This window comes from Callorhinus ursinus, unplaced genomic scaffold, assembly GCF_003265705.2.
Source record: "Callorhinus ursinus isolate GAN/ISIS: 27379988/994484 unplaced genomic scaffold, GSC_fseal_2.0 scaffold8, whole genome shotgun sequence".
NCBI lineage: Eukaryota > Metazoa > Chordata > Mammalia > Carnivora > Otariidae > Callorhinus > Callorhinus ursinus.
In genome coordinates this window covers 12,458,855-12,474,369 of record NW_027397070.1, presented here as the reverse complement: position 1 = coordinate 12,474,369, position 15,515 = coordinate 12,458,855, and the positions used below count along the sequence as shown (strand labels likewise).

At 41.6% G+C, this 15,515-nt stretch overlaps 2 protein-coding genes, 1 long non-coding RNA gene and 1 pseudogene across 5 annotated transcripts in view; 2 read left to right on the top strand and 2 right to left on the bottom strand.

Moving 5' to 3' along the window:
• Positions 1–8,041, bottom strand: part of PSMA6 (proteasome 20S subunit alpha 6) — a 32,287-nt gene extending 24,246 nt beyond the window's left edge. The window contains exon 1 of the mRNA XM_025870166.2: positions 7,941–8,041. Coding sequence (XP_025725951.1) covers positions 7,941–7,959 — 19 coding nt within the window. The 5' untranslated portion in view covers positions 7,960–8,041. The remainder of the gene's footprint in view (positions 1–7,940) is intronic.
• Positions 513–9,203, top strand: LOC141373237 (uncharacterized). The gene is made up of 3 exons (XR_012378965.1): positions 513–667; positions 8,620–8,784; positions 9,002–9,203. It is a non-coding gene; the product is annotated as an uncharacterized lncRNA (long non-coding RNA).
• Positions 5,996–6,452, top strand: LOC112822473 (large ribosomal subunit protein uL15-like; annotated as a pseudogene).
• A 3,914-nt stretch (positions 9,204–13,117) lies between the features above and the next one.
• The window catches only part of PRORP (protein only RNase P catalytic subunit), a 131,597-nt gene continuing 129,199 nt past the window's right edge, over positions 13,118–15,515 (bottom strand). For all 3 annotated transcript variants that reach the window (XM_025870168.2, XM_073895082.1, XM_025870167.2), the window contains 2 exons: positions 14,913–15,108; positions 13,118–13,475 (listed from right to left, as the gene is read on the bottom strand). In XM_025870168.2, coding sequence (XP_025725953.1) covers positions 13,344–13,475; positions 14,913–15,108 — 328 coding nt within the window. In that variant the 3' untranslated portion in view covers positions 13,118–13,343. The remainder of the gene's footprint in view (positions 13,476–14,912; positions 15,109–15,515) is intronic.

The window sequence follows — 15,515 nt, the reverse complement described above, 5'->3', positions numbered from 1 at the left end:
CTTTCTGCTCCAGCCTTTCCTTACCAGTCAATATCGTTCTGTGCCTGGATTCTCTTAGTCATCACCAATAATGAGAATGCTGTCCTTTGATCTGAAAGGGAATTAACCTGCATCAGCCTAACCCAAAGGACATTTAACTAAAATTACCCAGGAACCCTCCCCCCTCCTATAGAGCAAAACCTTTTTTTTTTTTTTAGAGCCAAAACCTTTAGTTTTCAGTTCACCCTTGATTTTTAGCTATAACAACTTCAGTAGTATCCTCTTACAACTTTTGATGTTTCTTTCATTTTCCCACACTCCCCTTAAATGAAGACCAAATGGCTCAACTGATGTCTTGTTTCTGGAAGCCAAAGATCGTGAGAAAAACTGAGCATTCTCACAGGTCTCCCCAGATACTGGAAGCAGCAATGGAAGACCCCAGCTGGCTTGGGCTTAACCGTTGGTGGTTTTTAACATACAACTTCCCCTTAGGCATGATAACACAGGAAGCCCTTCATAGCTTGAGAGAACAGCAAATGTTCCAGTGAAAAATCAGAAGGGGAAGGGAGGGGCCAGAGTCTCAAACATGGTCAGGCTCTGCTCTGAGTGTCAGAAGCACTGAATTACAATCTGAGCCTTGCCACAGACTACCTGATGACCATGAACCTCGGTTTCCCCTCTCAAACAGGTAAGCATGCTGTACCCACCTTAAAGGCATAGAGAAAAAAAAAATTAACCACTGCAGTGAAAATAAGCCACCTAATAGACTTGAACTCAGCTTAGAGCTCTCTTTGTGAAGGGCGGGGGGGGGGGGCACTGGTGAATAAGGACCGGACTGTTGGCTATTGCTTTGATCTCTCCCTAGTACAGAAGGAAACCAAGTACCGCGCCAAACTGCACTGCACTCTGCTATTGTTCAGAAGTGAAAGTCTATTTTCCTAGCTTAGAAAGCAGCCAGTTCTTACCCACCCTGTCCCACACACATGCAGCTTCACCCACGGCTGTGGACGAGGATGGGAACTGTAAGCATCAATCAGTTCATTGATAAGATTTTCATGCCCATCCTCTTGGGGTCTTTATGAATGTTATTTAACTTTATTCACTCTGCTCACCACTCTCACCCTTACCCTCATTCCAGCCCCCTGGTCAGGTGGGGAAAGGTAGGTACAGAAGTTGGCCAGGCACCAAGAGAGTGAGTTAAGAACAGAGAGGAAATAAGACTCAACAGCCTTCCCTTTAGCCTAAAGACACTTCCTCTTCCTTGAGGTTTCCTAATTGACTTCCTCTAATTCCTATTTTCTTACCACAAAATTAAGTCATCTCTGACTTAAGAGAGCCAGGCTCTCTTGGGGTAATGGGGGAGAGAACAAATGAGTGAGATTTCTGATCATTCTAACCAATATCTTCAGTCATTAATTTAGGAACTAGTTCTTAAGAAGCTAATTATTGGTGGGAAAGCAAGAGAGTGCTCCAATCTTATTTTCTCCTTGCTTTGAAATGACATGATGAACCTCAGCTGAGGTCCCCAGACTTCACCCAGAGTGCATTTCGTCCACAGTGGTGAAACAAAGGAAACTTTCAAAAATCAACCAGACAACAGATCTAAAACATTTCCGAGATAGAAAATTCTGGAATGATGTCTTACAGGTGTAGAGAAAATTTCATTCCAGTTATCACAGTGCCATATACATAGTAGATGCCTAATAAATACTGAATTCATTTAAGACATTGGGGGTTTAAATGGTAATGAATACAGAGTGTGGCATTGAGAAATTATTTCCTGAAGATCAGCCAAAGCGTCACACACCAGAGACTATATTCTTGAGTTAGCCAGTTCACACACAAATTACCATGGAGCAAGAGGGGAATTCACTCAAAAGAGAAGTGGGAACTGGACGTGAAAATCAGGAAGACATTTTCAGACAACTTCCCCAAAGTCATTCAGCAAACATGTATTGAGCCCCTTCTATGGGTAAGAAGCTGGGCGGGCTGCTCTGGGAGACACACAGATGAACCAGATGGGGGCCACACCAGAGTTCAGTGGGGAAGATGAAACAAATGAAAGCAACACTACCTACCATGAGGCAGATCATGATACATAAGGTCAAGTCTAACAGAGCACTGTAAATGGGAAATCACCTTGGGCCATAGGGAATGTAAGTCGCCTGCTGGAAGAAGTAGATCTGAGCTCAGCTTAGGAGGACAAGAACTCTGACAGTTGTGTTAGTGGTTAGGAGCAGTGGGAGTGGCACCACGATGCAACATGGAGTGGCATGAAAACAGAAGCAGCAGAAGAAAAAAGAGCCTGTGTTTAGGACATGGCAATGGCCTACCTTGACTAGGACTCACAAATGTTCTAGATTAGGATACAAATGCATGGAGGAGGCCTTGATTGCCTAAGCTAAGGAACTTAGAGGCTCTGGTTGGAAAGCAATGGGGAGACATTGAATGCTTTTGAGTTAGGGAAGCAGCATGATTAGAATTGTGCTCTGGGACTATAAACGTGGTGGCAGTGTTTATGATCAACTATACATGGGGATATCAATCAGGAGGCTATTGCTAATAGTCCAAGTGAAAGTTTCTGAAGTCCCGAACTGGGGTAGCAGTCATGAGAACGGAAGGGAAAGAATATTTGCAAGAGAGTTTTCAATTTCTCTCCACCCATTGTGAAAAGTAATATACTCTTCAAAGCAGTGCTATTTGTAATAGGCAAAAACTGGGAGCTTTTTAAATGCCCATCAGCAGCACAATCAATAATTTGTGGTGCATTCACATTACAAAATATATTTTTTAAAGATTTTATTTATTTATATGATGGAGAGAGACACAGTGAGACGGGGAACACAAGCAGGGGGAGTGGGAGAGGGAGAAGCAGGCTTCCCGCTGAGGAGGGAGCCCAATGTGGGGCTCGATCCCAGGACCCTGGGATCATAACCTGAGCCGAAGGCAGACGCTTAACGACTGAGCCACCCAGGCGCCCCACACTACAAAATATTGTAGAATAACAAAAATGAATGAAATACAATTACATGCAACACTATGGATGGACCTAACCTACGACTGAAAGGAAGAAGCCAGCCACAGAAGAGCACATCCTGAATGATTCCATTTATATAAAGTACAAAATCATGCAAAATGAATCTATACTGTTACAGGATTAGATAGTGGTTAATTTTGTGGGGGCAAGGCAAGAAATGATGGAAGCAGGCATTTGGGTTCTAGTAACAGGCATGATGAACAGACTGTGATAAAACTACAATGTGATTCTTCTTTTCCCACTCTTTCTTGCCTCTACTTGAAAACTGGCAGGTCCCATTACTTCTCTGTTCCTTAGATAATATGCAATGCTATGGTCACTTTAAATAACAAAGGCAGTCTCAATCCAGAAACAGTTCCAGAACAATAAAAATTCCAAACAGCACTGCATCATTTCTAATCTGTCTAGACTCTAATTAAGTCTAATAATTTAATCTGGTTTCAGATTAAAGCCTCCAGTGGAAAGAGGTTGGGAGCATGGTTGGCTTTTCCTCCCTAATCACTCCTGGCTCAAAATTGTCCCTAGCCAAGGTGGAGGATGGCCAGTGGAGGGCTAGGATGGGGAGGGTAGGTCAGAATGGGTGGCTTAATACTTTCTAGGCCTAGCAGATGTTTAAAGCTGGTGTTTCTGGTGAGCCTGGCAGATGGTTACAGCTGATGCTCTTCTCTTGGCCACTCTTCTAGGCCCTTCAGTGGTTCTCTGCTGGGCCCATATATCTTTATATTTTGGCGGCCACTTGCAGCTCCTTCTTCAAGCCCCTGGGCATCCAGAAGTTCCCCTCCAGCCCAAGACAACCCTCTCCCCCTCCCATATCTGGCCCCCATCACACCTTTCAAGGCAGAGCCCTCTCTGGTTCCCTTTCCGATGCCCCTTGTCAGCCCTTCTGTCATCTTCTATATTTGCAGGCAGACTCGGGCCCCATCCACAGAAGCTTCAGTGTTCTCAGACACCAGCACTGCAGGTGCTGGTCACCCATACTGCAGGAGGATCTCCAAGTCCTCCTACTGAGGCATCTTTCTTGGGGTCCTGGGATCAGAGGACACTCAAGGAACTCAGACTGGCAATGGCTCTCTCCAAAGAAACTTCTTTATCTTTTTCCTTCCTCAGACTCTTTTACATCTTTGGCCTGCCTAAGGGGCCAGAGGTTGTGAGGCAGATTCTCCTTTATTCTTTTTGTAAAATCTGCCTGTGGGGTATGTGCCTCACACGCACCTGGGAATCTTAGTATCTACTATATTTGTGCCTCAGTGGAATATGGCACATACATTTAACACTTTCAGACTACGCGGACAAAAGAAGAAAGTAAAAATCATCCACAATTGTAACACCCAGAGATACCTATTAACATTTTAGAATCAAAAAAATGTTATTTCTTTTTTTTAAAGATTTTATTTATTTATTTGAGAGAGAGAGAGAATGAGAGAGAGCACAAGAGGGAAGAGGGTCAGAGGGAGAAGCAGACTCCCCGCTGAGCGGGGACCCCGATGTGGGACTCGATCCCGGGACTCCAGGATCAAGACCTGAGCTGAAGGCAGTTGCTTAACTAATTGAGCCACCCAGGCACCCCAAAAAATGTTATTTCTTTAAGATACTTTTCTCCAAGTGTCTCCTTCCTTCCTTCCTTCCTTCCTTCCTTTCTTCCTTCTTCCCTCCCTTCTTTTCTTCCTTCCTCCCTCCCTATTTAAAAAATGGGATCATATTAGACATACCATTTTGTAGATGCTTTTTGATTTAACCCATGCCAACACACAAAGAATCATTTTAATCACTGTAACATTTAAAATTATACCTACTTCTTCATTCCCTTGTTTTGAGCATTTAGTTATTTACAATGCTATTATTATTATCAATAACATTATTATGGATATCTTCATGTACAAAGCTTTTTTAAAAAAGAACTTTTTCTTTTGGAAACGTAGTTAAGAGTTGACAAGCCCACAACAGATATTTTGAAGGTAGACATCAACACGGTTTCCTAATTGAATAAGTATGCAAGTAAGGGGGAAGGAACAAGAAAAAAATAACAAAGTAAGGCAGGAAGTTGCTCTGTTGGGGTGAAGATGAGTGATTTACAAAGTGGTTGAGTTTGAGAGTCTGTAGGCTACCCAGGTAGAAATGCCTAACTGGGAAGAAACCAGAGGTAGAGATGGCACCTTCCTTTGAGACACTTGTCTATTAAACTAACCCCAGCAAGGCATGGTTTTGTCGGGCTACAAGCCTAACGCTGTTTGCAGTTAATGGGAAAAGAGCCAGTGGAAAGGGATTGACTGAATAGAACAAGGTCTCAAGTCACCAAGAAGGGACAGAATAGGGGCAAATAGAAAAAGTAACCTAGAAAAGAAAAGGGAGAAAGGCTCAGGATAGGAAAGTTATTGGAAAAGGCAAAAATTGCTGAAGAGGCTCATAACAGATGGCTTGTAGATCCTGGTTAAGTCATCTGCTGACAATGAGAATGGTGAGGTGATGACTCAGGACTTAGACTCAGAAGTGTTGCTGTATTATTATTTTAAAGCTAGAGCTCATTTGCTGCTACTTAAAATACTATTCAAAATATGGTCTACAGCATTGCATCACTAGGTACACCAGACCCAAATCAGAATCTGCATTTTAAACAAGATCCCAGATGATCTATGCCCATTAAAGTTTGAGAAGTACTGCTGTAGCCCATCTTCCCCACTTAACAGAAAAGGAAACAGAAGTTCCAGGAGATAAGCTATTTTTCAAGTCAACTTTGCAAAGGTTGAGAGAGCTCCTTCAGGAAATTAATGGGAACTCAATGAAAGATGAAAACAAGAATCTTTAAATGGGAGTGAAGTTCCAGCTATATAGATTTCATGACTTTTTTAGCAATACTGGTGTGTAGGAATGAAGAGGAATGGTTTGGGGCTATGCAAATATGAGGCATATAAGGCACTGCAGGAGATGAAAGGAATGAAAGAATCTGCAGTGTTACTGGCTTTTTCCGTCTGGGCTGCCAACATGCCATCCAGACTGAGGAAGACCTGGAAACTTTGGGGCCACGTGAGCCACGGCCACGGCCATATCGGCAAGCACCGGCAAGCACCGGAAGCACCCAGGAGGCCGGGGTAATGCTGGTGGCATGCATTACCACAGGATCAACTTTGACAAATATCACCCAGGTTACTTTGGAAAAATTGGTATGAGACATTATCACTTAAAGAGGAACCAGAGCTTCTGTCCAACTGTCAACCTTGATAAACTGTGGACCTTGGTCAGTGAGCAGACACGGGTAAATGCTGCCAAAAACAAGACTGGAGCTGCTCCTATCATTGATGTGGTGCGATCGGGCTACTACAAAGTTTTGGGAAAGGGAAAACTCCCAAAACAACCTGTCATCGTGAAGGCCAAATTCTTCAGTAGAAGAGCAGAGGAGAAGATTAACGCAGTCCGGGGCGCCTGAGTTCTAGTAGCTTGAAGCCACGTTGGGGCAGGGGGGTTCATTAGACGCTAACAAGTGCTTTTCAAAAAAAAACAAACAACAACAACAACAACAACAAAACAAAAGTGGGATGGGGAAGAAGGAAAGCAAACCTAAATGGGGACTGACAATTGAGGCCTTTAAAGTAAGGAAGGGATGGGCCTCAGAACACACCAATGAGCTGGTTGTTGGGATGAAGGAGTAGGGCGACTAAAGAGTTGTGGTCAAAATGACAAACTTGAGAGTTTGAAATTCTGAAGCTGGAACACTTTTAAGTAATTTAAAAGGTCCAGGTTGGCCATCTCACAGGGGGCCAATATGACCCAAATTTAAGAGATTAAGAAACGAGACCAAAATATGGGTGGTGTTGGAATCTCTGGGGATAATGGCAGTGGGTGGTAATAAAAAATCTACTGACACTTATAAAGACAAACTGTTCGACACTGATTTCCTCACGTAAACTTCCCTTGGTGTGTCAATGGACAAAAAGAGCCATGTGATTTGCCTTAAAAGATAAAAAGCTCTTTATCTGTGTAAAGCAGCAATCCTTCCTGAGCCTCTCTTCAAAAACTTGGTCTGACTAGAGTTTATTTCTTTAGTAGTTGGGCATTAGAGGGCCTAACCTGGAAAAGACCCATTTCTTCAAAGATTTAACCACGCCTGCCAGAACAAGACTAAATGCCAAAGGACATGACCCTTCATTTGAGCCAATAGATATTATCAGATTGACAGCTTCCTGGAACACAAATTTCCTTCTGAACACAAGGAAGCCTTGAGGAGTTTATGAGTACACAGCACTGCAAGTAGTATTTTATGGTATACAACAACGCCCTAGCTTAAATTGGCTGCCCCTCTTTAGGAATACACATTATTATGATTAGAGTAAACGAAGAAGAAGTGGCAGAAATACAAACAAACTTGTTTTCATTTTCTCTCAGGTGAAAAAAAAATTACAAGAGGTTATAGAGAATGATCCTTTAAAAAATTATATATATGTAACAGGCATATAAATATGTGTGCCTTAATAGCAATAGACAGCTCGGCTTTGGGGCAGAGGATAGAAAAAAAATGCAGCTTTGGATTCTATGATAAGGTCACTGAAAAGACTTAAAAACTATAAGAATAATTTATTTTTTTTAAAGATTTTATTTATTCATTTGAGACAGAGAGATACAGAGAGAGAGAGAGAGCATGAGCAGGGGAGAGGCAGAGGGCGAGGGAGAAGCAGGCTCCCTGCCAAGCCAGGAGCCAGACACGGGGCTCGATCCCAGGACCCTGGGATCATGACCTGAGCCAAAGGCAGATGCTTAACAATCTGAGCCACCCAGGTGCCCCAAGAATAATTTATTTTTAAAGACTTAGTAATAGGGACGCCTGGCTGGCTCAGTTGGTGGAGCATGCATCTTGATCTCAGGGTTAAAAAAAAAAAAAAAAGACTTAGTAATACAGTACATCTTAAGCAACAAGTCTGGGCAGGGGACTTACCTTTGGGAAGACCTGCCATAACCACTTCCAAAGGAACCTATTTCCTGAAGGTGTGGAGGCCCATTCTCTTCTCCCAGGCTGGGTCACCGCTGTGCCTGAGACAGCCAAATGAACAGCAGAATTGTCAGGGAATTCCATTGGCACCTGTTAGGACACTGACATTCTCTGTTCTAATGTAGTCATAGAAAGCAAAAGAAATCTGTTTTAAGAATCGATTTTAAGGGCACCTCGGTGGCTCAGTCGTTAAGCATCTGCCTTTGGCTCAGGTCATGATCCCGGGGTCCTGGGATCGAGTCCCACATCAGGCTCCCTGCTCAGCGGGAAGCCTGCTTCTCCCTCTCCCACTCTCCCTGCTTGTGTTCCCTCTCTCACTGTCTCTCTCTCTCTCTCTGTTAAAAAATAAATGAAATCTTAAAAAAAAAAAAGAATCGATTTTAAGTATTTTGACGTGAACTCAACTTGATAGCAAGTAATGTTCTAGTCCAGCTGAGAGTGACAGGGCAATCTGACCTGGTTTCTTCAAAAATGAATTTATGTCTCTACCATATTAGAAATCAAAGTCCCTAGCAGTGATTTCTCAAGTATTTGCTTTTTGGGGCTGGATTTTAACTAACACCAAAGAGAAGACAGGGGTAATTATTTTTATTTTTTTAAAAGATTTTATTCATTTATTTGACAGATACACAGCCAAGAGAGGAAACACAAGCACGTGGAGTGGGAGAGGGAGAAGCAGGCTTCCTGCTGAGCAGGGAGCCTGATGCGGGGCTCGATCCCAGGATCCTGGGATCATGACCTGAGCCGAAGGCAGACGCTTAACCCATGGAGCCACCTAGGCGCTCCAGGGGTAATTATTTTAATGTGGTTGAAATTTATGTCACATTTCTTTCAGAACCTTCCAAAAACCCTTCATATGACACTACAATTCACAACAAATTATGGTTACCTTAATAACTTAATCCATTTGATAAGAATGTCCTGAGAGTACTCTAGTAGCAACACAAACTATTTTTAGCTGCCATCAGTGAGTAGATAATTGTCTTCCTGTTTATTTCAATTCCCAGTTGAACGCAAGTGGTGTATGTGGGGTCTCTGGAAGCACCCATCAGATCGAATATTGCCAACAAAGAACAAACCTCGGGAGAAAGAGCTTGAGGGAATTTTGAAACACCATGAAATAGACATGATAAGAGAAATTAAAGATTATTTCTCAAGATTTATTGCATTTACTCATTGGTATTCTCTTATGTTTTTTCATCTCACTGTTTTCTATGGCTTTCTCTAAATCTCTAAATGGAAGTCTCTTTGCTTATAGAGTATACATTCAAGCAGACTATTTATCGCTGGCTGGGACAAAGCAGGGAAAAGCTGGTCTTCTTGCCTTTCCTTTCCCACCCAGGTGCCTTTTACTCACCTCTTTGTTCCCCTCCTGTAGGACTGCTGGGCCATTTCGATGCTTCATTCCCCACTACCGCTCACCCTCTCACTTAAGTCTCACCGAGGGTTGTCAGATGTAGCAAATAAAAATACAGGGTGCCCTGTTAAATGTGAATTTCAGATAGACAATATTTTTAGTATAAGTCTGTCCATGCAATACTTGAGACATATTTACACTAAAAGAATGTTATTTATCTGAAATTCAAATTTAACTCATAGTCCTGTACTTTACCTGGGAACCCTTCTCTCACCCTGTGGACTACAGGTGGTTCTAACAGCTGCCTGTCCCTCTTACTGAGAGCTCTATCTGCTCAAGTCCTAGCCTAGAAGAATACCTAAATCTAAACATCACCATTTCATCACACTGCTGTACTTTCCTCATTCCCACAGGGGCACCCTTAGATGTCTTTCACTCTAGGAATTCCAAATTACCGAAGGACAGCTGAAATACCAGATCTGAACTCCATTTAGTTTTGCCCTCAATTACTCTGGTAATAATAATTTTTAGCCAATGAATGTAAGACTCACCATGATGGACCAGAATTCAGGTGCCCATATAACACACTCTTCCTTTCCATTCCTGCTTTACAATGAAACTATTAGGGGAAAAAAAGAAATCTAACGTGAACATACATGATGCATTTTATGGTGCATTAGGACAATTTTTTTAAAAAGTGACAAACCTGTTAAAGGACCAAAGAGCAAGTCATTCCATTGAAGTGCAAACCTGAAGACAAAAATTAATTTAACATGAAGAACAAGGCACCAGAGGTGAGGTAGTGCCAATGTCCTGAGAGAATCGTTAACTCAGCCTTCCCCTTTGAGATCTTCTCGTTCTGGGGTCTAGAGAACAGCAGTAAGGAAAAGAGAGTATAAATCCAGGAGCATGTCAGAGGGAAGCACAAAGCACTTCAGAAGTATTTTTCAGTGGCAAGAGTCAATGCCCTCTCAAAGCCTTCCTTTGTTTCTAGCTGACTTAAAAGATACTGTCAATCCAGAGCACAACTTTCTTTTTTTTGTTTTCTTCAGAGCACAGCTTTTAAAAGAATTCCTCTTCCTGTTGTCTCGTACCTTGCTTGACAGGTAGCTATTTCTTTTCCACTCAGGTTATCAGAACACAAAAGGCAACCTAAGTGTTTGGTACCAGCTGCCTTCCTTCCTTCAGATCTCTGCATTTGTGAGGGTCCTGTGTCAGTGTGATTTACCCTAAACAGTCCTAGAATCCCCCTACTCCTGGACAAAGAACAGATGTACCTCAATTCCTGTCAAGCAGAAATTAGGATTTTTTAAAAAATTTTTATTCTTTAGTTATCTCTACACCTAATGTGGGGCTTGAATTTACCACCCTGAGATCAATTGTCACATCTTCTTCCGACTGAGCCAGCCAGGAGCCCAAGGGTTGGTTTGTTTGATTGATTTAAGATTTATGTATTTGAGAGAGAGCGCAAGTGAGAGGGGCAGGGGAAGAGGGAGAGAGAATCTCAAGCAGACCCCTCGCTGAGCGTGGAGCCCTACGCAGGGCTTCATCTCAGGATCTCAGGATCATGACCTGAGCTGAAACCAAGTCAGAGGCTTAAACAACTGTGCCACCCAGGCGCCCCCCCCCGGGTTTTATTTTTGAATAGTATTAAAGAGTTCAAAAATAAGGTAATTTCCCTACCCAATTTTCTACACTGATAAGCCATTTTGCAAATGTGGGCCCTTTAGAGAGGTACTCCCTTGTTTCTTTGTTCTCATTCTACTCCCTTTCTTTTACGTGGCTAACAAAGTTCCTAAATCTAAATACTGGATGCTCTACCATTCAGTCTGAATTTTTATGAACTACTCTAGCCTAAATCAGTGTACAGAAGAAAGAATATTTGGCTGGGAATCAGAGGTGGGTTACAGTTGAAATGTCTTCCCTAATTAGCTGTGGGATCCACAAAAGCCTTTACATCTTTCTGGGTCTGTCCCTCCTTTATAAAATGCTACTGTTGGACTTTATGTTCTTCAAGGTTCACTCTTACTTTGAAGTTCTAGGATTCCTTTTGTATCCTCCCCCAATTTCCACATGCTCCTTGTGAGGTATTTGCATTAGGTTTTTAGATAAGCTTATTTAACAAATGCTTTTTTCTTTTTAAAAATTTTCTGAAAACTAGGGTAGTTCCTCTAGAAAAAGTTTAATTCACTGAAAGCACAGTTTTCTAAGTATGTGGTTTATGAAATTTAGAAAATAAGCAGATTGGATTTATGAGAACTTTCTGAGCCTCAGCATCTTCAGTATTATCAATTTATTAAACCCCTTCCTGGAGAGCTATTTTGTCTAGGCATGCAGCAGTGTAGGATTCAGTAAATGGATAAGGAGATGAAACATCCCCTCCTGTGTTTTTCCTGGATAGTTTCTCTCTGCATACTACACATCCTACTCATATTTGTGTAGATGGTCTTATGTAAATGAGGTAATTTACTTGTTTATTTCATGTAAATAATTTTTTTTAAAAAGATTTATCTATTTCTGAGAGCTCTAGAGAGCATATGTGCAAGTGAGTGGGGTGGGGGCAGAATCTTCAAGCAGACTCCCTGCTGAGTGAGGAGCCAGACACAGGGCTCAATCCCATGACCCATGCATCATGAGACCCATGATCATGATATCATGACCTGAGCCAAAACCAAGAGCCGGAAGCTTGACTCACTGAGCCACCCGGGCACCCCTAGATGATTATCTTTTTAATGTTAATATTTTTTGATATGTTGTTGTAAATACATCAGTTTCGAGTATTTAGTGTGATAAATTTTGACTAATATACACATACACCTAAGTTAGCATCATCCAGATCAATATATAGAACTTTCTATCACCCTCCAGAAAGTTCTCTTGTGCCCTTGCCTCAGGCAACTACTATTGTGATTTTTATTGCCATAGATTGATTTGGCCTATTCTTTTTTTTTTTTTTTAAAGATTTTATTTATTTATTTGACAGAGAGAGACACAGTGAGAGAGGGAACACAAGCAGGGGGAGCTGGACAGGGAGCCTGATGCAGGGCTCGATCCCAGGACCCTGGGATCATGACCCGAGCCAAAGTCAGCCGCTTAACGACTGAGCCACCCAGGAGCCTCTGGCCTATTCTTGAATATTAAACCATACAGTATGTATGTATGACTAAGTAAAGAACATCAAGTATTGGGACATGGATATTTCCAGCTAAAATCAAGGTCCAGTGAGGTGTATGCTGGCTGGCAAGCAGGTAAAACAGAGGCAAATATGAAAAGTTATGACTTGTTAAACTAAGTCAAACTTGATTAAATGAAAAAAAAATCTGTATCCTTTAAAAAGCTCTCATATACTGAGTGATGGAATTAATAGTGTTCACAAAATACTGAACCAACTTGAAAAAGGCATTGTAGAATGAAGAACAAATGACCACAGCCTAAAGAGAACGAACTGCTCCTTTTCTTCCAACCCAAATCATTGGGTGGTAAGTAAAAGTTGCTAATAAGCTTCTGATATTTTGGCCAGTTTATCACAGAGGACATTAAGTGATTCAGTGTGAGCAGGAGATAATCTGTACAGGATGAGATGATCCTGGAAATGGAGAAGGGGTTTAAAAACAACATGAGCAGCCTAAGCCTAGATGCAGTGATTCTGCTACTGGGGGACCTGGAAGGTGAGGTCAGGAGTAGCAAAATGGATATCAGAAGCGCTTGTTGCCCAAGTAAGTGGAGTAGCCGGCCCGCCAGGAGAAACGTAGGCTTCACTCTGCCTTGAGTTCCCCAAGTCTGGCCAAGTCTCCAAAAACAAATGCAACTGGTTATGAAAAGATTTTATATTTTATTTCATTAAAAAAAGTCAATCTGTTGACATGCAAACCAACCGGACCAAAGAGACAAGAGTGGATCACACAGGAGCACTGCTAAACAAGCATCGACTGAAGTGCTCTGATGCCAACCAGAAGGGCACCCAAACACAAGTTTAGCATGGGGGAGAGTCTTCATGTCTTTCGCTGAAGGCAAAGCCATTTGGTTGGCACTTCATAGGAGTATCTTTCCACTGTGTTTTCATCATATGGTATGTGCCACGAGTCTCCAGTTGTTTGCACCACTGTGTCATAACATGGGATATGCTGTTGAATTAAAAAGGGAACCAAACATTGAGAACAACACTAAGGGGTTGCCTGGCCATTTCCCTTTCTTTTCTGACGACTTCTCAGTTTGCTTCAATATTCTCTCTTACTTAACAATGGATTTTCAGAGAGCAGGTAGCTCTGTGAAGATGAACCCTAGAATTAGGGGTCCCTTTTTGGGGGGTGGGTTCATTTTTAAGGTTAAAGATTCTCTGTATTATTACGTTTATAGGCGATAGAATCTCTTTACTTGCCTTTATCAGCTTTGTATGTGAGAGAAAAATTTCATATATTCAAAAGTAGAGAAATGGTATAATGAACTCCCAGGTACCACCCAGCTTCAACCATTACCAACACATGGCTAATTTTATTTCATCCACACCACTCCCCATGATTATTGTGAAGCAAATCTCAGATATTATATCACTTCTTCTGTAATATTCAATATGTACCTTTAAAAGATAAGATCTATTTTATAAATAAAAGTTCAATACTATTATTACACTTAAGAGTTAATAATTCCTTATCATCAGATATCCACTATTCACATTTCCCCAATTATTACATGTGCATACATGTATTTTACAGTTGATTTCTTTGAACAGGAGTTGAAATTAGGTTATGACACCGTGACTGAATTATCTCTAATTTTATTTTTTTAATTTTATTTTATTATGTTATGTTAATAACCACACATTACATCATTAGTTTTTGATGTAGTGTTCCATGATTCATTGTTTGCTTATAACACCCAGTGCTCCATTCAGTACGTGCCCTCTTTAATACCCATCACCAGGCTAACCCATCTCTTAATTTTAAATAGTGCTTTACTTTTCATCTCTATTCTCGTAATCTTTTGTTGTTGAGAAAACCAAGCCAGTTGTCCTATATCGTTTCCCACAGTCTTGATTTTTTGTATAGATCTGTTGTTTTGTATGTTTTTTGACCATTGGACCATATTTACCATTAACTAGTGTATTTTTCCATAATAACTTGCCTTTGGATTCTCTCCCTTTGCTTTCACACAAGAGACACTCCTTGTATTTGCAGGAATCTAAACTAGAGTCAAAGGAGAACTCAGTGGAGAGCATGCTGCAGAAGTGGATTAACAGGAAAAAGGAGTTGCTTAGCAGAAATACTATGAACCATAAAGGATAAGGAATTTTCAGCTATTGCAAATAAATAGGAAAATAAAAAACATGTATGAAAATAAAAAACAAGTTATAATCCGTGACATAACTGAAGTCACAATTGATGACATCTCAGATGTTTTCACTATGAAAACTTTTGCCCTGGCCGACTTTCTGTTTCCAGGAACTGGTTAATTCCAAATACCAACCTACAGCTGAGAAAAATAAAGCATTTAAAACCTCCAGCTAGTAGCAAAATTCTTTGTGCCACACTCTGTTGACATTATGTAGAGAACAAATAACATACCTGAAAGGTTATTTTTGATCCTGCAACCCTATTAACAATTGCTAGCTGATGTCCCTGCTGCCACTTAAAGAAGAGGCGCTGGGTCTTGGCATCACGTAGACAGGCCTTGTGGTCCCGCATCAGATCTTTTGTGATAAATTTGCAGTGGTTCCCCGAGTGCAGTGTGGCATACAGAAGGAACGGATCATCCTCTGAGCTGAGCCAGGCAGAAGAAAGAATACAATCACACACAGCCCCAAGGAGGCAGAAGATAGCAGTCTTTACCATGCTTTTTACTTCTTATTCCACTTTCCTCAGAGGTGCTCTGCATTCTTTCTTTTTTTTTTTTAAGATCTTATTTATTGAGAAACAGAGAGAGAGAGAACACAAGCTGGGGGAGGGGCAAAGGGAGAGGGACAAGCAGACTCCCCGCTGAGCAGGGCGCCCCACGCAGGAGTCGATCCCAGGACCCTGGGATCATGATCTGAGCTGAACGCAGATGCCTAACCGACTGAGCCACCCTGACGCCCCAGTGCTTTCATTCTTAAGTGACATGATCCCGGTGATACTTATAAACCAACCACCTCCAAGTCTTTTGGTAGTAGACAGCACTATCTAGAATAC